At 36.2% G+C, this 23,104-nt stretch overlaps 3 protein-coding genes and 2 long non-coding RNA genes across 6 annotated transcripts; 2 read left to right on the top strand and 3 right to left on the bottom strand.

Annotated features, from left to right (window-relative positions):
• The first annotated feature begins 302 nt into the window (after nucleotides 1–302).
• Nucleotides 303–5,500, top strand: LOC125809730 (aminoaldehyde dehydrogenase 2-like). Its single transcript, XM_049489328.1, has 15 exons — nucleotides 303–597; nucleotides 739–872; nucleotides 1,696–1,776; nucleotides 1,864–2,012; nucleotides 2,381–2,473; nucleotides 2,566–2,689; nucleotides 2,783–2,848; nucleotides 2,954–3,023; nucleotides 3,138–3,214; nucleotides 3,976–4,089; nucleotides 4,296–4,373; nucleotides 4,469–4,620; nucleotides 4,835–4,895; nucleotides 4,996–5,102; nucleotides 5,260–5,500. The coding sequence occupies exons 1-15, from the start codon at nucleotides 480–482 to the stop codon at nucleotides 5,348–5,350; spliced, it is 1,515 nt and encodes a 504-aa protein (XP_049345285.1). The 5' UTR covers nucleotides 303–479; the 3' UTR covers nucleotides 5,351–5,500.
• A 716-nt stretch (nucleotides 5,501–6,216) lies between these two features.
• LOC125809728 (protein EDS1L-like) lies at nucleotides 6,217–13,735 on the top strand. Of its 2 annotated transcripts, none has more exons than XM_049489325.1 (3): nucleotides 6,217–6,724; nucleotides 7,408–8,205; nucleotides 8,297–9,043. In XM_049489325.1, the coding sequence occupies exons 1-3, from the start codon at nucleotides 6,401–6,403 to the stop codon at nucleotides 8,996–8,998; spliced, it is 1,824 nt and encodes a 607-aa protein (XP_049345282.1). In that variant the 5' UTR covers nucleotides 6,217–6,400; the 3' UTR covers nucleotides 8,999–9,043. The 2 variants fall into 2 exon arrangements, with proteins under 2 accessions (XP_049345282.1, XP_049345283.1); XM_049489326.1 differs by lacking the exons at nucleotides 7,408–8,205; nucleotides 8,297–9,043 and adding exons at nucleotides 11,829–12,626; nucleotides 12,718–13,735 and having other exon boundaries at nucleotides 6,230–6,724.
• LOC125809739 (uncharacterized) lies at nucleotides 8,570–13,523 on the bottom strand. The gene is made up of 2 exons (XR_007441825.1): nucleotides 13,344–13,523; nucleotides 8,570–8,922 (listed from the first exon to the last, which is right to left on the bottom strand). It is a non-coding gene; the product is annotated as an uncharacterized LOC125809739 (long non-coding RNA).
• Nucleotides 13,736–14,901: 1,166 nt separating the features above from the next.
• Nucleotides 14,902–18,582, bottom strand: LOC125809734 (uncharacterized). The gene is made up of 3 exons (XM_049489331.1): nucleotides 18,362–18,582; nucleotides 18,144–18,210; nucleotides 14,902–16,167 (listed from the first exon to the last, which is right to left on the bottom strand). The coding sequence occupies exons 1-3, from the start codon at nucleotides 18,437–18,439 to the stop codon at nucleotides 15,248–15,250; spliced, it is 1,065 nt and encodes a 354-aa protein (XP_049345288.1). The 5' UTR covers nucleotides 18,440–18,582; the 3' UTR covers nucleotides 14,902–15,247.
• Nucleotides 18,583–19,884: 1,302 nt separating this feature from the next.
• LOC125809738 (uncharacterized) lies at nucleotides 19,885–22,665 on the bottom strand. Its single transcript, XR_007441824.1, has 2 exons — nucleotides 22,457–22,665; nucleotides 19,885–20,164 (listed from the first exon to the last, which is right to left on the bottom strand). It is a non-coding gene; the product is annotated as an uncharacterized LOC125809738 (long non-coding RNA).
• Nucleotides 22,666–23,104: the final 439 nt, after the last annotated feature.

Raw genomic sequence — 23,104 nt, 5'->3', positions numbered from 1 at the left:
CACTAACACATGAAAATGATGGATAAGTGATGTTACTAATCATACATTACCCAATGAAGCACAATTTCCACTTTGGAGCTATCTTTTCTTTTTTCCTCTTTCATTCATTTGAGGATTTCTCTCCAAAAATAGTAATATTATTTCCTTAATTAATTTATTTCGAAAACAATTATGCATTTCTACATTTGAATTTAAATCAACATTTTACTTTTAATGAAAAAATTTCATAATCACACAAATATTAGGTCGTGAAACATTTTCATCAAAACCTCTTTCGAAGTAAAATTACCCTATATATAGGTTAAAATTGTAGATGTTAAATCCTTTCCACTTTCTTTGTATGCTAATTTCTTTATATAGTGGCTTTTATAAGAACAAAAATCACTGATCTAATTACTCCCTGCGCCATCTTTTTGCGGTAACGTAGATCAGTTTTCTCTACGTAACAGTATTAAACTTTGAAGTGATTGTATCGAGTTATGGCAAATCGTAATGTACCAATCCCACGTCGACAGCTGTACATCGGCGGAGAATGGAGAGAACCGGTCAAGAAGAACCGGATTCCGATAATCAATCCTGCTACTGAAGAAATCATCGGTACATCCCTAGATGATTAGCATACGCTATTTTTTCCTCAAATTGTAATTTGATCGTGCCTTTTTTTTCTGTTGAATGTTGGTGAAGCACGTGAAAATACTTTTGTTCCGATGAGAGATTATGTTTAAATTGGATTTTCAGGGGATATTCCGGCGGCGACCGCGGAAGATGTGGATATAGCTGTGGAAGCAGCACGGAAAGCGATTGCTCGGGATGACTGGGGTTCTACAACAGGGGCACAACGCGCAAAATATCTCCGTGCTATTGCTGCTAAGGTTGTGTACTGTTCTGCATTGACATCTTAATTTTACATATTCATGATTTTTTCAGGAATTTTATTAGAACCCTGGAATCTGGATGAAGGCAGTTACTAGTCCAGAAACAGAGAAATTATCTATATTTCAATGCTAATTTCGTAATTATGTATGAGTTCGGAACAGTGTGAGCTCAAATTATACAGGATTTAGGAACTGTATTCTCTGAGTTACATCGAGATCGCGGTTCCTTCTGTCCTTGAAGGATTGAACTCAGGTGTAGTGAAACTTTAGGCGTAAAAGCTAGTTGATTGTCTCTAAGCACTGCTAGTGTGTCGACAGATAATTAAATCTTTCTCCATTGAAGGATAGCTAGCTCTGAGAATGCCAAGTCTACTACGTACATAAAACTCAGTTTTCATTTTTTATAGATAAACTATTCAGTATTGGAGTGAAACAAGTCTCCAACTGGTAAACGATTTGATTTGAGATTAAAGCATAGTAATAGGTTTAGTGTATATGTAATATTACATTTGTGATTCCTCCATGTGAGCGCCTTTTAGATTGTCCTAAGCACAAATTTTATCCACTATAGATGCCTGAAAAACTGTGCAGCTGTAGATGTCGCGGAGGAGTCATTTTAGGGGCATCTACCTTACTACTTTGAGAAAACAGGAAATTTCCACTCAAGTAGATTATGTTCTTGGATACTAGTGAGCTGCTGTATATATTGCATTTCACCTGGTGCTGGCAAGATATTGGGACATTCTTCAGGACTAATTGACTATTCTGCCTTTCTTTAAATGATTCATTTGCTAACTGTTTTTGATTTTTTCTTTCATAGGTACTGGAGAAGAAATCTGTACTTGCAACACTTGAATCCCTTGATAGTGGAAAAACATTGTTTGAGTCTGCTGCAGATATGGTACTTTCTTGCATAAATGAGATAAATATATAGTTTGCTTCAACTTGATGTACACATATTTATTCTATGTGCTGTCTTATATTTCAGGACGATGTCGCAGGATGTTTTGAGTACTATGCAGACCTAGCTGAAGCTTTGGATTCGAGAAGGAAGACTCCTGTCAATCTTAATTCGGATTCATTTAAAACTTATGTTCTTAGAGAACCTCTTGGTGTTGTGGGATTGATAACTCCATGGTAGGTGCCATTTTTCAGAGTTATTACGGGTTTTTTAGTTTTACAAACCACATATTGATCAGGCAGATGTTTGTGGTGGAATTTCTGCATTTAACTAATGTTTTCTGTACATTTATATATCCACTGGTTGTTTTCGAGTCATTGACAAGCTAAAAGTAAGTCATTATACTTTATCTGAGGTGGTCTGGTTTGTTCTTAAAATGTTGAAATATGGCGAAAATGAAGAATATTCAGTTAACCTAGTTGTCTCCTAGTTCAACAATATATTTCATTGGAAAAGTTGGACCATAATCCTAATAAATGAACAATGAGAATGACATTCAAGTATACTTTTTCAAGTCAATGATCCTTTTGTTTTCGTAATGAAGGAATTATCCATTGTTAATGGCCATATGGAAAGTTGCCCCTGCTCTGGCTGCTGGTTGTGCAGCAATACTTAAGCCGTCTGAACTAGCATCAATGTGAGTCCTTATAACACATCATCTTCATTATCTATATCCTTGATCCGCATCATTTGCTTCTTTAATTAAATGACTCTGACATTCAATTGTAGTACCTGTTTGGAGTTGGGTGAGATCTGTAGAGAGATTGGTCTTCCTTCTGGTGCCCTTAACATTTTAACAGGATTGGGGCCTGAAGCTGGTGGTCCTTTGGCATCTCATCCTCATGTGGACAAGGTTTGCCTGTTTCCTTTTCGAGTTTGTCTTTTGTATATTTATCGAATCTCACATAAAATATGTTGAAATGATTTTTAAAATTTTTGGTGACAGATTTCATTTACAGGAAGTGGACCTACAGGATCTAAGATCATGACTGCTGCAGCTCAACTTGTTAAAGTACGCTTTGTCGTAAATAAGTAATCTTTTACGTTCTAACTGGCAAAAAACTTGCTGGCGTGAGGGTGGATTAATTATTGCTAAGCCCTTATGTTTCATTTGCAGCCAGTTAGTCTTGAGCTTGGTGGAAAAAGTCCAATAGTTGTGTTTGACGACATCGATAACCTTGATATAGGTTTGTTCTTTTTAAATTGTACACACGACCATTTGGTTAAGAAGTTAACTTCACCCTTTTGTTTAGGAATATAATCTTGGTTCTTGATCCTATGTTCTTCGTTGTCTAATGCAGCTGCTGAGTGGACTCTTTTTGGTATCTTTGCGAATACTGGTCAAGTTTGTAGTGCAACATCACGGCTTATAGTACAGGTAACAAGTGTTAAATGTGGATGAGGTCCACATATTTAGTCACAGTGTTTTCCTTTGGTTAACTCGGTCCTGGATTGGCACTATTTACAAATTATCTAGGATGTACCTCTCGGAACACCTGTGTGTGTGTATGTTCGTCAAGTCATATCGTGCTTGGCAGTGTAATAGGAATGTGAAGTTCAACTCTTTAGCACTTTGTGAGAGAGGGTTATGCCTGAGAGAAGATCACCAAAATTGCCACTTAAAGATTCAAATTGTGCGACACTGTCTTACCTGCCTATTTCTTGGAAAAATTTGGGACTCCAGTTCATCTACTTTGTTTTCTTATGAACAAAAAGATTGTTCAGGGTGGGAAAGATAAATTTATTTCCTAAACGTGAGCTGATGTGGATTGGTAGGGTGCAATTTTTTTTTAAAAAATTGGATATCAATTGATTTATCTAATGAAAAAAACTTTATAAAGTTAGAAATTGCATGGAGAGTACTATCAAATTACATACTAGAATTCAGTAAATAGTAAAAAGGTGTAGCAAATATGAGTATATGAGATGGGCTGTGGCCTTCCCAAGAAAAATATGATCTAGTAGATGTTTTACTATACATAGCATATCAAGGCCAGACGTGAATGCTGATTACATTAGTTCGAACTTACAAAAACTGTAGCATTTCCCGGTCTTTTTGATGTATTCTTTTGTGGTATTTTCCTTTCTGTTATCTACCATGTTGATACTTTTCGTAAAATCAAATTCTGAATATTCCAGGAAAGCATTGCTTCTGCATTTTTGGACAGGCTGCTTAAGTGGACCAAAAACATCAAAATCTCCGATCCTTTGGAAGAAGACTGCAAGCTTGGTCCTGTCGTCAGTGCTGGACAAGTAAGAAATCGCATGTAAAATAGGATATGTGGTTCTCTAACTATAAAGTGCTTCATAAACAAAACGCAGATGTTTAATACTGAGTTGACACAGTAACTCATTAGACGACACTGCTTTTGGTTTGTTATTTTCTAGCGGATCTTGTAGATGAAGTGGTCACACAATTTGTAGACAATATCTATGTACTAATTTTTGTTAACGTGCAGTATGAGAAGGTATTGAAGTTTATCTCAAATGCCAAAAGTGAAGGTGCAACCATTCTTTATGGTGGCGAACGGCCTCAGGTAAAAAAAATCCTTTTTAGCAAAAGCCTGCAGATGCTTTAGTTTGTTTGTCAATTTTTTGTAGAACAACTGAAGTCATCACAATTGAATTGCAGCATTTGAAGAAAGGATATTATGTTCAGCCAACTATTATTACTGATGTTAATACCTCAATGGAAATCTGGAAAGAGGAAGTATTCGGACCTGTTCTTTGTGTCAAAACATTCAAAACTGAAGAGGAAGCCATTGAACTAGCAAATGACACCAAGTGAGTTGCCTATTCAGACTGATGTTAACCATGTTTTTTTGTTCTTCCATTTTTACCTTTTTAGTTAGTTGGAACTAAGTTTTAGTCATTTTAGTATGTTTTCTTTGGATCCACTGTTTTCTAAGAGTATAGTTCTCTCAGAGATTTATATGCCAATAGAAAATAGAGCAAACTTTAGTTGTTTGTTGTTGATTTTTTCCTCCTTTTTTCATAGGTATGGTTTGGCTGCTGCTGTTATGTCAAAAGATGTTAAAAGGTGTGAGAGGTTTACAAAGGTGGGAGCTAGTATTTCACATTTGCTACAAGCAATTCCTTTATAAATCAATATCAGAAGGCGATTGACCTGTTGTTAATTAACTGGAATTTAATTTGCAGGCATTTCAGACAGGGATCATCTGGATTAACTGTTCACAGCCAACCTTTAATCAGCTTCCATGGGGTGGTAAAAAGCGTAGTGGTTTTGGACGTGATCTAGGGGAATGGTAAGCACTCACTAATCTGAACTCACATTGTATAAGATCTAATAAAGTGAAAAATGTTCTTTACCAAAAAAAAGTTTCATTTTCAATGCACGAACTTGAGACCTCTGATCTGATCTGATCGGACTGATAAGTGATAATCGTTTGTGCATTGATGCAGGGGTCTTGAAAGTTTCTTGAACATTAAGCAGGTGACAGAGTATACTTCTGCTGAACCATGGGCTTTTTACAAGTCACCTTCAAGGAACTAGTGAAAGGGAGTTTGTCCATAAAGCAGTTTTAATAATGTGCAAAACTAAACTCTAGTCTATTAGAATTGTTTGTTTTGCTCGTTAATCAATAAACAGTTTTAATAAACCTTAATCGAATAGAGACAATATCAAAGTAGCTTTTCTATTCTATTTGTATCTCGGGTTAGGCCCTTCTTTGGATCTAGTGTGAACACGAGATATTTTGTTTGTCATACCCAAAATTTTATTTTTCTTCAAAACGAGTTACTTCCCAACCTTTATTTCTTATAATTTTTTTTAAAGAAAGTACCAACAACCAAGTTGTCCTTCAGTGGGTACCCACTTTTCAAAATATATAATCAAGAGAAAGAATATAATAGCACCAATATACTCCCCCCTTTTCACTTTTCCATGTGTCGATCGCATTTGATGTGTAAAGTGCATAAAAATTATTAGAATATAAAGAAAAAGATTCTTTTAATTTTGTTATCTTAAATTAAATACGTGCATAACAAAATAAAAATACCTATATTCTAAAACATATCATATTATCTTATATTAAAGTACTATTATTAAAAGTAAAATAGAAATATGATATATTTTTTTGAAACAAACTAGAGCAAAAATAAAAGTAAAATATACTAGTATTTCATTTTAAATGACTTTTCAAAAATGTCAACAAATATATGAAAAGTGTTAGTAGAGAGCCCACCCCTCTTGCTCTTATGAAAGACGTAAAAGGGAATTTACAACGAATGCATATCAAATCCTTCAAAAATAATCATTTCTATAAAATTAATATTATTTTTAAAGAACAATTAGTAGGGAATTTCCTTGATAGATACTCCCATTTATCTTCCTATACAATTTCCACAGGCAAGAGTCAAGCAAAGCAATACAAAGACTCCAAAAGTCAATGACTCATTTCCTCTATATTTCATCCAATCACCAAAAGCTTAAATACCCATTTCCCCTTTACCTTCATTCCATCTCTCCATCCTCAATCTTTCTTCAAAGATTTTTGAAAACTAAACAGTAAAGTTGCAATCTTTAAGCAGCTAAGAAGCAAAAATGGTGAAAATTGGAGAAGGAATTGAAGTCAGAGAAGAGCTAATCAAGAAAGCTTGTAACATAGCCATGGAAGCTCACAATTTATCACCTGAGAAACCTTATATTTACAAGAAAATAAATGGGTCTACTGATGTTGTTATTGCTTTTGCTGGAACTTTGTCTTTTGATAGTTGGTACAGTAACACTTCTTTTGGAGAGACAGAGATTAACACCACTCTGTTTCCATCTTTGAGAAGTGTTGGCACTGATGAGGTAGCTAAGGTCAATGAAGCATTTGCTAGAAGATTTCAAGACATACTGGACAAATCTTCACTTAAAAATGAGGTATACATACTGGGGTTCAATCATCTTGTTCTTTCTTAAAACTCCTTTCGTTTCAATTTGTTTGTCTTGATTTTGACTTGACACGAAAAAACTGTAGTGTTTAATATTAGTATAACCTATAGATAAATGTTTTTTACAACTTGAGTGTACACCAGTTGAAGAATCAAATTCTGTGCAAGTCTTTAGACAAAGAATTTTTTCTTTTTGATTCAATTTTTTTTAAGAGCATTGGAAGTTCTATTCCTGATAGTTCAGTTTGATCAACTTGATTCCGTCTAGTGGTTTATTTATTCCCTCCGTCCCAATTTTAGTGTCATAGTTTGACTAGACACGGGGTTTAAGAAATAAAGGGAGACTTTTAAATATGTGTGTAGTCCTATAAATCTTTTGGTCTTTAACTCCTTGTAGAGTGTTGGGATTGGAAAACTTACAAGATATAAAAAGAGACTCTTTTTTGGAACAGACCAAAAAAGATAGTAAGACACTTAAATTGCAAAGAAGGGAGTATTAGTTATCATGTCAGCAATATGTTCCAAGTCTAAATAGAGTACTGATTCCTATCATAGATTCTATCATGATAATGCCTCTGTAGAGTGTAGACTAGGTTAATGGAAATTAAGCTTCATACCTTCATCTTTGATTTGGAAAGTGAATGTTGATTCATGGAGTTGTGTTGGTTTTAGGTGGAGAAGGCAATGTCAAAAGGAAGACAAGTAGTGTTTGCAGGGCACTCGTCCGGTGGTGCTATAGCTATTCTGGCAGCTCTCTGGTGTCTGGAATGTTGCCGCACAAGACCAGAAGGTGACATGTTAGTCCATCTATACTGTATGACTTTTGGATCCCCTCTTGTTGGCAACAAGATATGGTCTCATGCCCTCAGGCGCGAAAACTGGGCTCGTTACTTCATACATTTTGTCATGAAGTACGACATTGTCCCCAGGATGATGCTTGCTCCTCTTTCATCAATTCAAGAATTGCTTCAAGCAATCTCTCCCTTCATCAATCCAAAGTCCCAGTATTCTCAGCGCGATGCTGTTGCACGATCAAGGAATGCATTGAATTTCTTTATGACTGTAATGAGGAATGCATCCTCTGTTGCAAGCTATGCTGCATGTAATCTGAAGGGATGCACAAACTTGCTGTTGGAAACTGTTTCCAACATTGTTCAACTCAGCCCTTATATACCCTTTGGAACTTACATCTTCTGCACTGGGAATAGGAAACTGGTTGTCGTTGAGAACCCTGATGCTGTTCTGCAGTTACTGTTCTATTCCTCTCAATTGAGTTCCGAAGCAGAAGCTGCAGTAGTCGTTGCTAGAAGCTTAAACGATCACCTGTTGTATACAAACGAAATGCAAGATAGCTTAGAGATGCAAGATGTCATTCATCTCAACAATCTTACTGATATTCCTTTATCTTCAAATGTTGATCCAAGTGATGAAGTTGCAAGTATGAATTCAGCACTGAATGACCTTGGCCTGGTAAGCAATAGATATGGTTAATTTTTCATTTTCAACAGAATTGTCTATCTTGCTCAAGCTAATAGGCGTTTTCACGTTATCTAAATCTCAGAGCACAAGAGCAAGGCTGTGTCTTCGTGCAGCAGGAGAGTGGGAGAAGCAGAAGAAGAAGAACGAGGAAAAGATTGAACAAAATAAGAGAAGCATCACGGACGCATTAAGCAAGATACAGGAGTACCAGACCAAGTGTGATATCCGTAAAGTTGGGTATTATGATGCATTCAAGATTCATAACACTGATGATGACTTCAATGCTAATGTGAAAAGGCATGAGCTAGCAGGTATATGGAATGAGATCATTGAAATGTTGAAAAGGTATGAGCTCCCAGATAGCTTCGAGGGACAAAAAGACTGGATAGAACTAGGGACACAGTTTCGCAGGCAAGTTGAGCCCTTGGATATTGCAAACTATTACAGGCACTTGAAGAATGAAGATAGTGGACCTTACTTGATCAGGGGTAGGCCTAAGCGTTATCGGTTCACACAGAGATGGTTAGAGCATTTTGATAAAGTGCATGCTGGTGCACGTTCCGAGTCTTGTTTCTGGGCAGAAGTGGAGGAACTAAGAAACAAGCCATTTGCACAAGTGCAAGACAAGATTCTGAGTTTAGAAACAGATGCAAATGGCTGGATCCAGAGTAGCCTTCTTGGCGATGATGTTTTCTTCCCTGAATCTACCTATACCAAATGGTGGAAAACACTCCCTACTCAGCACAAACAGACATCTTGGGTATCAAGGAAAATAACTCCTTAGCGCCTTGCGCCTTAATATCTTGATAAAGATGGTATCCGAGCCAACTTACAGACACCTATAACATTCCACCACGTATATTCCAATGCCCCTAATAAGAGCAGCCAGATAAGTAGCTATGTATCATTTTTCAATGCACGAACTTGAGACCTCTGATCTGATCTGATCGGACTGATAAGTGATAATCGTTTGTGCATTGATGCAGGGGTCTTTAAAGTTTCTTGAACATTAAGCAGGTGACAGAGTATACTTCTGCTGAACCATGGGCTTTTTACAAGTCACCTTCAAGGAACTAGTGAAAGGGAGTTTGTCCATAAAGCAGTTTTAATAATGTGCAAAACTAAACTCTAGTCTATTAGAATTGTTTGTTTTGCTCGTTAATCACGAAACAGTTTTAATAAACCTTAATCAAATAGAGACAATAACAAAGTAGCTTTTCTATTCTATTTGTATCTCGGGTTAGGCCCTTCTTTGGATCCGAGGTGGACACGAGATATTTTGTTTGTCATACCCAAAATTTTATTTTTCTTCAAAACGAGTTGCCTTTTCTTAACTTCCCAACTTTATTTCTTATTAAAAAATTTTAAAGAAAAAACAAAGAAAGTACCAACTACCAAGTTGTCCTTCAGTGGGTACCCACTTTTCAAAAATATATAATCAAGAGAAAGAATACAATAGCACCAATATACTCCCCCCTTTTCACTTTCCATGTGTCGGTCGCATTTGATGTGTAATGTGCATAAAAAATAGAATATAAAGAAAAAGATTCTTTTAATTTTGTTATCTTAAATTAAATACGTGCGTAACAAAAGAAAAATACCTATATTCTTAAACATATCATATTATCTTATATTAAAGTACTATTATTAAAAGTAAAATAGAAATATGATATATTTTTTTGAAACAAACTAAAACAAAAATAAAAGTAAAATATACTATTTCATTTTAAATGACTTTTCAAAAATATCGACAAATATATGAAAAGTGTTAGTAGAGAGCCCACCCCTCTTGCTCTTATGAAAGACTCATTTCCTCTACATTTCATCCAATCACCAAAAGCTTAAATACCCATTTCCCCTTTACCTTCATTCCATCTCTCCATCCTCAATCTTTCTTCAACCACATAAATTTTTATCATTTATTTTGGACCACAAATTTTAAAAGTCTTCATTTCTTTCTTAAACTCCGTGCCGAGTCAAACTATCTCACATAAAATGGGACAGAGGGAGTAGAATATAAAGAAAAAGATTCTTTTAATTTTGTTCTCTTAAATTAAATACGTGCATAACAAAATAAAAGTATTTGTATTCTTAAAACATTACATATTAGCTTATATTAAAGTACTATTTTAAAAAGTAAAATAGAAATATGATATATTTTTTTGAAACAAGCTAGAACAAAAATAAAAGTAAAATATACAATATCGTTCAAACTTTTCAAAAATGTCGACAAGTATATGAAAAGTGTTGGCGGAGAGCCCATCCCTCTTGTTCTTATGGAAGACATAAAGGGGAATTCACGACAAATAAAAAGCGAGTGCATATCAAATCCTTCCACAGTAATCATTTCTATAAAAATAACATTTTTGAAGAGTCCGTACATTAAACATTTTGCAGAACAATTAGTAGGAAATTTCCTTGATAGATACTATTTATCTTCCTATACAATTGCCACAGGCAAGAGTCAAGCAAAGCAAAACAAAGACTTCAAAAGTCAATGACTCATTTCCTCTACATTTCATCCAATCACCAAAAGCTTAAATACCCATTTCCCCTTTACCTTCATTCCATCTCTCCATCCTCAATCTTTCTTCAAAGATTTTTGAAAACTAAACAGTAAAGTTGCAATCTTTAAGCAGCTAAGAAGCAAAAATGGTGAAAATTGGAGAAGGAATTGAAGTCAGAGAAGAGCTAATCAAGAAAGCTTGTAACTTAGCCATGGAAGCTCACAATTTATCACCTGGGATACCTTATATTTACAAGAAAATAGATCGGTCTACTGATGTTGTTTTTTGCTTTTGCTGGAACTTTGTCTTTTGATGGTTGGTACAGTAACACTTCTTTTGGAGAGACAGAGATTAACACCACTCTGTTTCCATCTTTGAGAAGTGTTGGCACTGGTGAGGTAGCTAAGGTCAATGAAGCATTTGCTAGAAGATTTCAAGACATACTGGACAAATTTTCACTTAAAAAGGAGGTATACATACTGGGGTTCAATCATCTTGTTCTTTCTTAAAACTCCTTTAGTTTCAATTTGTTTGTCTTGATTTCGACTTGACACGAAAAAACTGTATGTTTAATATTAGTATAACCTATAGATAAATGTTTTTTACAACTTGAGTGTACACCAGTTAAAGAATCAAATTCTGTGCGAGTCTTTAGACAGAGAATTTTTCTTTTCGATTCAAATTTTTTCAAGAGCATTGGAAGTTCTATTCCTGATAGTTCAGTTTGATCAACTTGATTCCCTTTAGTGGCTTTTATGTATTCCCTCCGTCCTAATTTTAGTGTCTTAGTTTGACTAGACACGGAGTTTAAGAAATAAAGGAGACTTTTAAATCTTGTCGTCACTTACAAGATATAAAAAGATACACTCTTTTCGGAACAAACCAAAAAAAGAAAGTAAGACACTTAAATTGCAAGGAAGGGAGTATTAGTTTAGTATTAGTTTATCATGTCAGTAATATGTTCCAAGTCTAAATAGATTACTGATTCCTATCATGGATTCTTTCAGGCTAATGACTCTGTAGACTAGGTTAATGGAAATTAATCTTCATACCTTCATCTTTGATTTGGAAAGTGAATGTTGATCCATGGAGTTGTGTTGGTTTTAGGTGGAGAATGCAATGTTAAAAGGAAGACAGGTAGTGTTTGCAGGGCACTCGTCCGGTGGCGCTATAGCTATTCTGGCAGCTCTCTGGTGTCTGGAATGTTGCCGCACAAGACCAAATGGTGACATGTTAGTCCATCCATACTGTATGACTTTTGGATCCCCTCTTGTTGGCAACAAGATATGGTCTCATGCCCTCAGGCGCGAAAACTGGGCTCGTTACTTCATACATTTTGTCATGAAGTACGACATTGTCCCCAGGATGATGCTTGCTCCTCTTTCATCAATTCAAGAATTGCTTCAAGCAATCTCTCCCTTCATCAATCCAAAGTCCCAGTATTCTCAGCGCGATGCTGTTGCACGATCAAGTAATGCATTGAATTTCTTTATGACTGTAATGAGGAATGCATCCTCTGTTGCAAGCTATGCTGCATGTAATCTGAAGGGATGCACAAACTTGCTGTTGGAAACTGTTTCCAACATTGTTCAACTCAGCCCTTATATACCCTTTGGAACTTACATCTTCTGCACTGGGAATAGGAAACTGGTTGTCGTTGAGAACCCTGATGCTGTTCTGCAGTTACTGTTCTATTCCTCTCAATTGAGTTCCGAAGCAGAAGCTGCAGTAGTCGTTGCTAGAAGCTTAAACGATCACCTGTTGTATACAAACGAAATGCAAGATAGCTTAGAGATGCAAGATGTCATTCATCTCAACAATCTTACTGATATTCCTTTATCTTCAAATGTTGATCCAAGTGATGAAGTTGCAAGTATGAATTCAGCACTGAAGGACCTTGGCCTGGTAAGCAATAGATATGGTTAATTTTTCATTTTCAACAGAATTGTCTATCTTGCTCAAGCTAATAGGCGTTTTCACGTTATCTAAATCTCAGAGCACAAGAGCAAGGCTGTGTCTTCGTGCAGCAGGAGAGTGGGAGAAGCAGAAGAAGAAGAACGAGGAAAAGATTGAACAAAATAAGAGAAGCATCACGGACGCATTAAGCAAGATACAGGAATACCAGACCAGGTGTGATATCCGTAAAGTTGGGTATTATGATGCATTCAAGATTCAAAACACTGAAGATGACTTCAAAGCTAATGTGAAAAGGCTTGAGCTAGCAGGTATATGGGATGAGATCATTGAAATGTTGAAAAGGTATGAGCTCCCAGATAGCTTCGAGGGACGAAGAGACTGGATAGAACTAGGGACACAGTTTCGCAGGCAAGTTGAGCCCTTGGATATTGCAAACTATTACAGGCACTTGAAGAATGAAGATACTGGACCTTACTTGATCAGGGCTAGGCCTAAGCGTTATCGGTTCACACAGAGATGGTTAGAGCATTTTGATAAAGTGCATGCTGGTGCACGTTCTGAGTCTTGTTTCTGGGCAGAAGTGGAGGAACTAAGAAACAAGCCATTTGCACAAGTGCAAGACAAGATTCTGAGTTTAGAAACAGATGCAAATGGCTGGATCCAGAGTAGCCTTCTTGGCAATGATGTTTTCTTCCCTGAATCTACCTATACCAAATGGTGGAAAACACTCCCTCCTCAGCACAAACAGACATCTTGGGTATCAGAGAAAATAACTCCTTAGCGCCTTGCGCCTTAATATCTTGATAAAGATGGTATCCGAGCCAACTTACAGACACCTATAACATTCCACCACGTATATTCCAATGCCCCTAATAAGAGCAGCCAGATGGTATTTGCTTAAGATAATAATAATAAATAGATAGACTAGCAGCTCCACATTACTTCAATGAGAGTAACCAGATGTATGTAGCTCAGATAATTGATGATGTTTCAATTTTCCTGAGAACTGCTCTACTTGTATGGTAGATTAGTAGCAAGAATAGCAACATTCAAGTATTTAAGGTTGGGATACAACAAACTCACAATTTTTCCATGTACACCGAGAATTTCCCACTTGTTTATGTTTTAAGAACCTTAAAGTAACGAAGCTAGCAAAACTTCAATTTTACAACTTCTAATAGGAAGATATCTAGGCAGCATAGTGACAGCAGAAGGTTTCAAATGCACCTTCGCCTTGTATGAGATTTTCTTTCCTCTATCTAAGCCATACTTGGGACTCACTGACAGCCAAGTTCATACAAAAATTTGGAAAAGATCACCTTACGAAACTCGTGAACATCATAATAATGTATAATAAATCATACAAAACCAAACTTGATCTATCAGCCATGGGAACCATGCAAAAATCTCATGTGTTTATCCCTGAAACAAACCAGAGGCTCTAAAGGAATTGAACTTCAAGAACAGCAAGGAGAAGATTAGCTGTAGCACAAAGTCTTCTGTTCCATGGAAAAGGAATCAACTTGTACCAGGAAAAAGGAAGCAACACCACATAATTGCTCTCCAAAAATCAATTGTCACACTAACATAATCTTGTCAAGATCCAGTAAGTAGACTACATAAAGCTTAGAAAAAGTCTACACGTAAATGTTAGCTTTCAACAAAACTAACCATATTGAAGGACTTGATATTTTTACCAGCTTATGAGAAGCTCAAGGTATAGAACATTTTTCGAGATACTTCCAAATGAACACCCCCAAGAATGATCTAATCCACATGTCCAGTGAGCACACAATTTGAATATAGAACTGTTAGGGAATACAACAAAGATAACAAAAAATAAGAACGTCAAATATACAGCTGAACAGTCTGATCTCAACAAGACTACTTCACTTGATAAATCCCTACACTTTAAAAGTGACTCCCAAAGCGCAAGAACTTAGCATTTCGCAAGAGAATCTAAATATCTATCCTCAAAATTCACCTCTTTATTACCTTGAGGCAGAGCATTGATACATATCTGGTGGCAGTAAACTTATCAGTACATATCTGCCGAACTAAAAGCCCACAATGTGGTAAGGATGCATTTTGTGGTTCGATTCCAAACTGAATTGAAGAGAAAAGTGAGAGCAATAGACCAGTTAACAGCTAAGTTTGAGGTGTATATATATATTTATATATATATATATATGCTGTGTATTTTATCAGATTCATAGCAAACATTCAAGATGAAGAGCCGCAAAACTATTCAAAAAGAAAGATATTCATGCAAAGATTGATGCCCCATTGTTCTCTCATTTTTATTCATGGTAATCTTATAGAAGGTGACGAAGTGCTCAAAGAGACGAGGACATTTATACCATCAAATTCAATCTATCTTAACCTTTATCCACCTTATCTATTCACATAAGGAGTCTTCTACATCAGCACAAGCATCATATCTATAATGAGAAAAATTATAAGAGAACTGTAACAGTTCCCCTGTGCTTTCAGAATCTCGATCCTATATCAACATCTAGCTAAGAAAAATTGGAGTCTAACAAAGACAAAGTCAAGCCACACAGAGAAAGAGGACACAACATACACATTTATAGAAAAACAGAATCTTCCTACGACCTCGAGATCATGCTACAGGAACGAGCCACTTGAAACATCAGGCCGCCTGCATCTTTGGTTGTCTCTCCCCCAACCGTGTCATGTTTATACTGCTTCCTGCAAGCTGGACAACGCCCATCCTCCTCAAGAATCTTCTTGTGACAAAAGAGACAAAGCCTAAACCCGCAAGGACAAGGGAGAAAACTTGTATCTGTAAAATCCAAATCCTCACAGCATATAGGACATGATGTCGGTATTGCTGCACTTTTACATCCCCAGACAGAGCCTCCCCGGTAATGCCGCCCCGAATTCATAGGGAAAGTATACTGTTTTGACAAATTTGGAAGACTTTGGGGACGGAATTCATCATCGGGCCTCCACGCCTGAAAGCTGACAGGAAATCCAGGTATAGTTCCTCTGCCCTTGGGATTCTGCTGTGATGTATCCATCGCTGGTACCTTCCCGTCAGAAACTTCTTGTTGAAAACTCATATGCACCTCTGGAGCTGAATCCAAGCTAGAGTTATGCCGCTCCTGCTCCTTATCAGTGGCAGCTAAAGCATCAGCAACAGCTTCCCAATCATCCAAGCAGTCATCGTCCCCTTCGTTATCTTCCTCACTCATACTTACTGAGCAACACCCACCACTACTACTAAAACCACCACTGCTACTACTGCTGCTACTGCTGCTGCCACCAGTGAAATTGGTCCCAGAATAATTTCCTTCCAACACACTACTAGTGTGGCTGGTGGGGCTATTAGAAGGTGAATCAAAATCACTGTAGGTGTTCGTGTAACCCCCATTTTCCTCTGCTTCTCCTCTCGGCTTTATAGCTAACTTCTCCATCAATTGGCCCTTTTCATTAGTAACCTGCATCCCCTGCTCACAAGCCCCACCCCCACCATTAAGTTCCTGCTTGGAGCCTTTATTCTTCCCTACACAAGCCCCAACCACCAAGAATTAGGCACATAAATATAGGAAAGCAACATAACTAATCACAGAAACGCAGAAAAGTACCAATCTTGAGATTGATTAATTCAAACACCAAATGCACATACTTTTTTTTCCTTCAAAGATTTTAGGCTGTAGTCATGCGCAAACAACTAAAGTTGACACGAAGTTTCACTTAGACACCTCAAGTAGACTGTGTACCTACTACACACTAACAATACCTGAATTTTGTATCAATAAGACACTTGTTGCTGGCATGGCATAATGAGTTAAATACACTCATTTGTAGCGCATTTAAGGGGTTTATTTGGCAAATTTTATTCTATTTTTCTTTCTTCCTCCCCATTTTTCCAGTCACTACCTCCCACCATTTCCCCAAGCTTAAACTCCTTTAATGGAGGTCAAATTTTCCGACTCAAATTTATTCTAGGATTTGTGAAATAGTGATTAGCTTTATTTTGTCGTTGACATCCAATCTACTTATTAAAAAGTCAAGGAACTTTTAAAAATTGTTCCAGCAAATCCATCTACCACCATTCCATGTAATAAAAATCATGATGCTTATCTTGGACATGTTGTTGCAGCTTTTTCTGTGTAATGGAGTAATAAACATGCAGAAAATTGACATATTTTTTAAGATCTATTGCTGGCAAATATTGAAACATTGAGTTCTGCACTTCCATTGGAGCAATGGACGAGTGGTGTTTGTGGTGAACTTTCTTGCTTTTTGTGGAGGACGAAGAAATGGAAGGATGCAGAGGGCGGCAACAACAACAACAACAACGACAACAACAACAACAACATGCCCAGTGAAATCCCACTAGGTGGGGTCTGGGGAGGGTAAAGTGTACGCAGACCTTGCCACTACCTCGTGGAGGTAGAGAGGCTGTTTCCGGGAGACCCTCAGCTCAAGAACAACAAATGGGGGTGGCGGAAAAGACAATGAAAAAGGAGGGGTTTGGTCGTGGAGAAGACAATTTGGATGGGGTCGGGAGGTCTGCTTAATAAACGTGTTTTCACTTTAATTTGGGACAATATTTTAAAATTCAAAATTTTAGTTAATTTGGAAAGTCCTAAATATAAAAAGATACTTAAATGACTATTTTGTCTAGTGTGAAATCTATTTTTACATGATAAAAAAAGGAACTTTCCAGACACGTCTTTTCCGGATGTCTCCATTCAAGAACCACAAACCAATTAACTTTAACAGGTTGGAGTAATTCTCCACCCACTGACACTATTTTACTATGGACATCAAATTTTTCAACATAGTCATACTCTATATCATAATATATTCAAGGCGCCACAATGAGATAGATGAATACAACATGTATATATAGGCCAAGAACTGGGGAAATTTTTTTGTTCTTGTTCTTGTAGAATTGTTATGACTTTAGAATCACAACAATTGGTATGGCATATATATGTTAGAAGAAGCCATATGTTCTCCGTAAAATTAGGATTTCTTACCTCGTAGATTTGGGCAAAAAAGCCACATGTTATTGATTCATTGGTCTCTTTGCTATGTGTTTTGGCCTACATTTTCTTTCTCTTTATTTATTTATTTTGGGTGTGGCGTGTGTATAACATGATCTAGACAGTTACAGTAACTTAAATGACCAATTAATCCCTATGTTGCTCGGACTCTTCAAAAATGCCAACTGGTGCGTGTCAAATTCGCCAAAAGTAGTGTATTTTTGAAGAATCCGAGACGGATGCAGCATCAAAAGTGAAGAGTCCGCGCAACTAAGATTAATCCACATAAGAAACGTTAACTCAATGGGTGTGAAATACCCCTGACTAGAACTAATATGACAAAATATTTATTAAAAAAACTTGGTAATTGTATATATTCAAGTCCAAATTCCAAAGAAATGAATTTTAGCCCAACCAAAAAGGGCAGATTACTAAATACTAAAATACATGAAAGATATGCTAAAAAAGGAGAAACTTTAACAACCTTGTGAGAGCCACTGTTCACGTCGAGCATCAAGCTTGCACTGCTTCAACTTAGCCGCCCGATTAACCTGAAATTCACAGCAAATATCAGAAATACATAGCACAATCAAATTAGGGGAAAAATATCCATAAAAGCTTAAATTTTATCAACATGTAAAAGTAAATAGAACAAAAAAAACAACAAATTTAACAAATTGAACAAATTGAACAAATTGTTACCCTTTTTTTCTTGCCAAAATCTCTGGGATTAGAGGAAGCAACAGGGATTGAAACATTGACAATTGAATCGGAAACCATTATTGTTAGCTGAGTGGAATCGGTAAATCAAAAATTTGGGAAAAACCCTAAAAATTGATCAGAGAAATATATCTGAAGAATTTAGGTGGATAGGTTTAGAGAGAGAAGATAACGGAAATTTGCTTTGTGTAACGCTTGGCTTTTTCAATATTAGAAAAGTTCTTTACTATATATAAAAAATAGTGTACCGAAATTGCCCTTGGTTGTTACCAAATCTATACCGCAACCCTGTTTTGTTAAAGTCTCGGAACAAGATTTTTTCGAAAATAGTCTTTTAATTCCTCATAAATATCATATCTTAACCATATTTTATTAATGAGATTATATTGAATATGTTATTATTGTTGAAATGTACATAATCTCAAAAAGGACATTCAATAAAAAAAATTATCCTGTCTGTCCTAATTTGTATGACATTATTCAGATTTTGAAAATCAAACAAGAAAATCTTTGATCGCGATTTATTCATGTTTTTAAATTTATAATTTATGTGACTTATAGTATTTTTATGTAGTTTCTAAATATGTAAATTACTTTTCACAGTCTTGGGACTTCCATGTTGGAGGTCTCAAGTTTGAAACCCCTTGCCACCAAAAGCAAGAGGTTTGTTCGTTTTCTAGGTCAAGCTCATTACACCGGATTTGCCTAGTTCAGGTTAGCTCTCTTGTGTGGTTTGCGAGCTATTGCATAGGAGTAGGGGTTTTACCCGTATGCACCCGAAGAACAGCGACTGCGAATTTCCCTTATCATAAAAAATAAAAATAAAAATAAAACTTAAAGATTATATGTCCAAATTTAATTAAAAAAGATTGACTCTCGATATCCAGACAATGTCATGACAAGAGAAACATTGACATAAACAAATAAGATGTTACTCTATTGTGTCCTCATTATTTGGTTAATCAAAATTATTCTCTAACTACAACTTCTCTAAACTTCTTACAATGTACTACTACTATTTTTAACTAAAACAAAATTATGTATACTAATTCAATTTATTAGTTAAATATGTAAAGTTATTTAGAAAAAAGAAAATAATATTAAAATGTGATGTTTTACCATACAAGTAACTATTTCCACATTTGAGTATATATACGCAATGGGCATTTCTCTCTCAATGGAAAAGCAGTTAGCCTTGCTTTTTTGCTTATGGACACAAGTTTCCTTTAGAATTGCACCAAAAGAACCATATGGGAAACAAAACAAAATGGGCATGTAAGATATGATAAAAGGAAATTACCTAATTTACTATTTTCTACATTATTTTTCATCTTTTGGTTATTGTATGACATATGATGTGTTGTGATATCTTTAGTACAATAAAATGAACTTGCCTTTTATGGGTGATTGCATACTCAAAAGGAAAATCCATTGCCATGCTATCTATGTATGTTACTTGTAAATAGAATTAATAGGTAAATCATACAACTGTGGAACTTCGAATATCGTTGTGGAGAATTTCAGCAACAATATAGCAATGGAAAATGAATAAACATGACATACCGTCCATCCAATTTGTTTGTTGGATGGAGAAGATTATGAAGTGCTGCTGTGTTTTAAGTATCCTATGGAAAAACTGTGAAAGAGTCGTTACATAATGCGACAAGATTCAAATATACTCCGAAATTTCTGGCAGGACCTCAGCTAGCAACACGATGACCAAGGGTAGGACTTGAAGACGGGTCATTCTTCCTGCTGAACTACAGATCCTTCTTTCTCATTTTTCTACATTTGCAGGAAGAAAAAGGTCATATATCAGAAAGCGTTCTTGTAGAACTAACAATTTAATTAATGAACCATATGATATGTAATATTCAGATTCAGCAAAGATGATCTAGGAGAAACGGTGCACTGTCAGCGTTCAATAGGCCAAAGGCAGAATATGTACAGAAGGTCACCAACAGAAATCACAGAAAATGTGCAGGGAGCATATGTGATGTATAGCAAGGTGCCTGAAACTAATAGTGCTTCAAATTTCATACCAATTAGCAAATATAGCACGTTAGCAAGCACAAAACATGAAGGATGGTCTAGCTGCTAACTTGACTCATTACACACATCAGCCTTAAAGCAGTTGCACATACACAATGAGTGAAGTAGCCAACTTAGAACTAAACAACTCTTCAAGTATGTTCTCAATCAGAACCCCCATGCTCAAACACATCTTTCAGGAACTCACTAGATCACTAAAAACAATTGCACTTGAATACATCATTAGTGCTCAAGAAATGAAAGCACTTGAGTTGCTAAAGCCTTAAAATACTAAAGCAAAAAAAGAGATGCATCAACCAACATAACACATCAGTTTTTGTGAGCCAGTACTTGGTAGTTTGATAACTAAAATCATTATACCTAATTGGTAAGACTCCAAGAAAACCAAAATAACCATCCACCTATGATGTTGCTTGAACTCTTTAAAAATGTTGACAGGTGCAGGTCGGATCCTCCAAAAGCAGAGCATTATTGAAGAATCCGATACAGGTGCAGCAACATTTTTGGAGGGTCCAAGCAACATAGCCATCCACCTTGCATGTTAGATGGACTCTGAAATATGCCAGCAAAGAGTTCCACTGATCAGTGATCTCTGGCAGCAGAAATTTTCATTTTTTATCACATTCTTTTCCACTTTGGAAAAGTCCATCATTTACAGTCTGTTTCAAAGAGAGCAGAAGGGTAGGAGATAGGTGTACAAGTGAAAGGTTCTGCTAGATACCTACCCAAGTCCGGTCTTTTAGCCCCTTAAAGAACTAAATGGACAAAATATATCTATTTATCCCTTCCACTTATTCCAAATAAAAATAATGGGAGGGAGGGACATAAACTAATGAGTTTCTCCCTTCTTTACCCTTCTCCTACCCTTAAGTAACTAAACACCTCATTAAAAGTCCACATCCAGCAGTTTGACGATTAACAAGACACAAAGACAGGTATTTCTTCGTATTAATTTTGATAAAACCAACTGCCTGATGTTTATCTCAAATAAATCTACCACGGTTAACATAAACTAAATATTAAATTAGAACTTGTTGTGTAAGTGCACAAAAATATTAGAGCTAAATCATATGGATAAGATTTAGGGGAAAGGTACAGGCTCTTCCAACGCCTAAATGACAGCTGGAACTTCAGTCCTACCTGTCTAGCACACTGAACAGCATGGTTTTCAAGTAGAAGCCAGAAGGCAGACATGAGGTACTACTCTTGAGCTGAACAATCCTCATTGATGTATTGCGTCGATACAAAGGGGCAAATATACAAAAATCAATAGACAAACAATTGCTACAAGAGAAAGAAAATGATAGTCAATCTTTCAAATTAGTACTAGAAGACATTCTTCATGACACACTAGGAGCTACCCACTCCGTTTCAATTTGTTTATCTAGTTTTGACTTGATACGGAGTTAAAGAAAACATGTCGTGTGGAAAGTTAGAATTAAAGAGTTGCAAAAAAGGAAATAGACCTTCTTTTCTAAACGAACTAAAAAAAAGGAAAGTAACACAAACAAATTGAAATAGAGTGAGTATGTTAAAGTAGGTAATTCGGGTAAAGTATCAGGTACACTCAAGTCTAATTCTTCACTAAGTTAAAGCATATTTTCAACAACCCAACCAAAAACCCATATCACACACGTTCTACATGGGCAAATTAAAGGCAAATGAATAATCCATGTCACATAGATAAGGAGATAAACGAGGCATGAACTAATTTCTTCGCTTCGATTCCGCCCCTAAAGCTAGCTCCTACTCCTCCTCTTCTCCTTTAGGATAGGATCCTCCATGGTCCTTTTTACATAACACTCTCGGCCGCAACAAAATCAAATAAGCATGATGGAAGATCAAATAGGGATACTAAAATTGGTTTGAGATATCTTCGCAAATAAAATACACAAAACCCATAAATATTCTCATTTCAAAGGTAAAGGGCATCACAGCTAGAAATCCCACAATTAGGTTTTCCATCAAACAGAAACACAACTAGCAATCATAGACTAACTGCTTATAAGGGATTGTGGAGGTTACCGATTGGGCTTTATGCCAAGAGAGACCACGGTAGACGTTGACGGAAAATGTCGCCGTCAGATAAATGGTGGTGACGCCGAGCCCCCCTACGAAGGCCTTAAACACCAAGTCCCCTGCCTTGCTTGCTGCTCCCATTTTCCGGCGTTTACCTTCGAACGTTTAGTTGTTGGGATTGAAATGGAGAAGATGACTTCAATATTGCAAAGCACCAAAAAAAAAACCCTCTTTTTTCCAACTTGGAAGGGTTTATGATTACCACCTTTTATTTTCTTGTAAAATTAATGGTAAAAAAGTATATCTAAATAATATTTTTTTTGCGAGTTTACCTCAATTGTCATGGTTCCATTTACCAGATGCGTGTTCGAATATAAAAAAAGAAGTGATAATTTTAGTAGGTAACTGAAACAATGGATAGAGAACAAAAACTCGTAAAAGATAATAGTTTAGATGTGTTGGGTTTTGACCATTTAATTTTTCTTTTATTAATAATCAAGCTATTGTGCTTAATTCATCTTTTATCCCTATGGATAAAAGTTGATTACTCTTAATTTTTTTAGTTTGTCACCTAATATTCCGTATTCACTTTGGAGCTCAACTAATTTAGATTTACACTCTCTTCCAAAGAAGATTCTATTTTTAAGGCTCAAA

This window comes from Solanum verrucosum, unplaced genomic scaffold, assembly GCF_900185275.1.
Source record: "Solanum verrucosum unplaced genomic scaffold, falcon-dt-bn FXZP01000121.1, whole genome shotgun sequence".
Taxonomy (NCBI): domain Eukaryota; kingdom Viridiplantae; phylum Streptophyta; class Magnoliopsida; order Solanales; family Solanaceae; genus Solanum; species Solanum verrucosum.
This window is presented reverse-complemented; position numbering and strand designations above follow the sequence as displayed.

Bases quoted from the DNA above. Each gene is read 5' to 3' on its own strand.
- LOC125809730 (XM_049489328.1), top strand. From the start codon at position 480: ATGGCAAATCGTAATGTACCAATCCCACGTCGACAGCTGTACATCGGC. The intron at 2,849-2,953 runs GTACGCTTTGTC...TTTCATTTGCAG, and splicing joins CTGCAGCTCAACTTGTTAAA to CCAGTTAGTCTTGAGCTTGG. The intron at 4,374-4,468 runs GTAAAAAAAATC...ATTGAATTGCAG, and splicing joins ATGGTGGCGAACGGCCTCAG to CATTTGAAGAAAGGATATTA.
- LOC125809728 (XM_049489326.1), top strand. From the start codon at position 6,401: ATGGTGAAAATTGGAGAAGGAATTGAAGTCAGAGAAGAGCTAATCAAG. The intron at 6,725-11,828 runs GTATACATACTG...TGTTGGTTTTAG, and splicing joins AATCTTCACTTAAAAATGAG to GTGGAGAATGCAATGTTAAA. The intron at 12,627-12,717 runs GTAAGCAATAGA...TCTAAATCTCAG, and splicing joins CACTGAAGGACCTTGGCCTG to AGCACAAGAGCAAGGCTGTG.
- LOC125809734 (XM_049489331.1), bottom strand. From the start codon at position 18,439: ATGGTTTCCGATTCAATTGTCAATGTTTCAATCCCTGTTGCTTCCTCT. The intron at 18,211-18,361 runs GTAACAATTTGT...TGTGAATTTCAG, and splicing joins ATTTTGGCAAGAAAAAAAGG to GTTAATCGGGCGGCTAAGTT. The intron at 16,168-18,143 runs GTTGTTAAAGTT...GGGCTTGTGTAG, and splicing joins TGAACAGTGGCTCTCACAAG to GGAAGAATAAAGGCTCCAAG.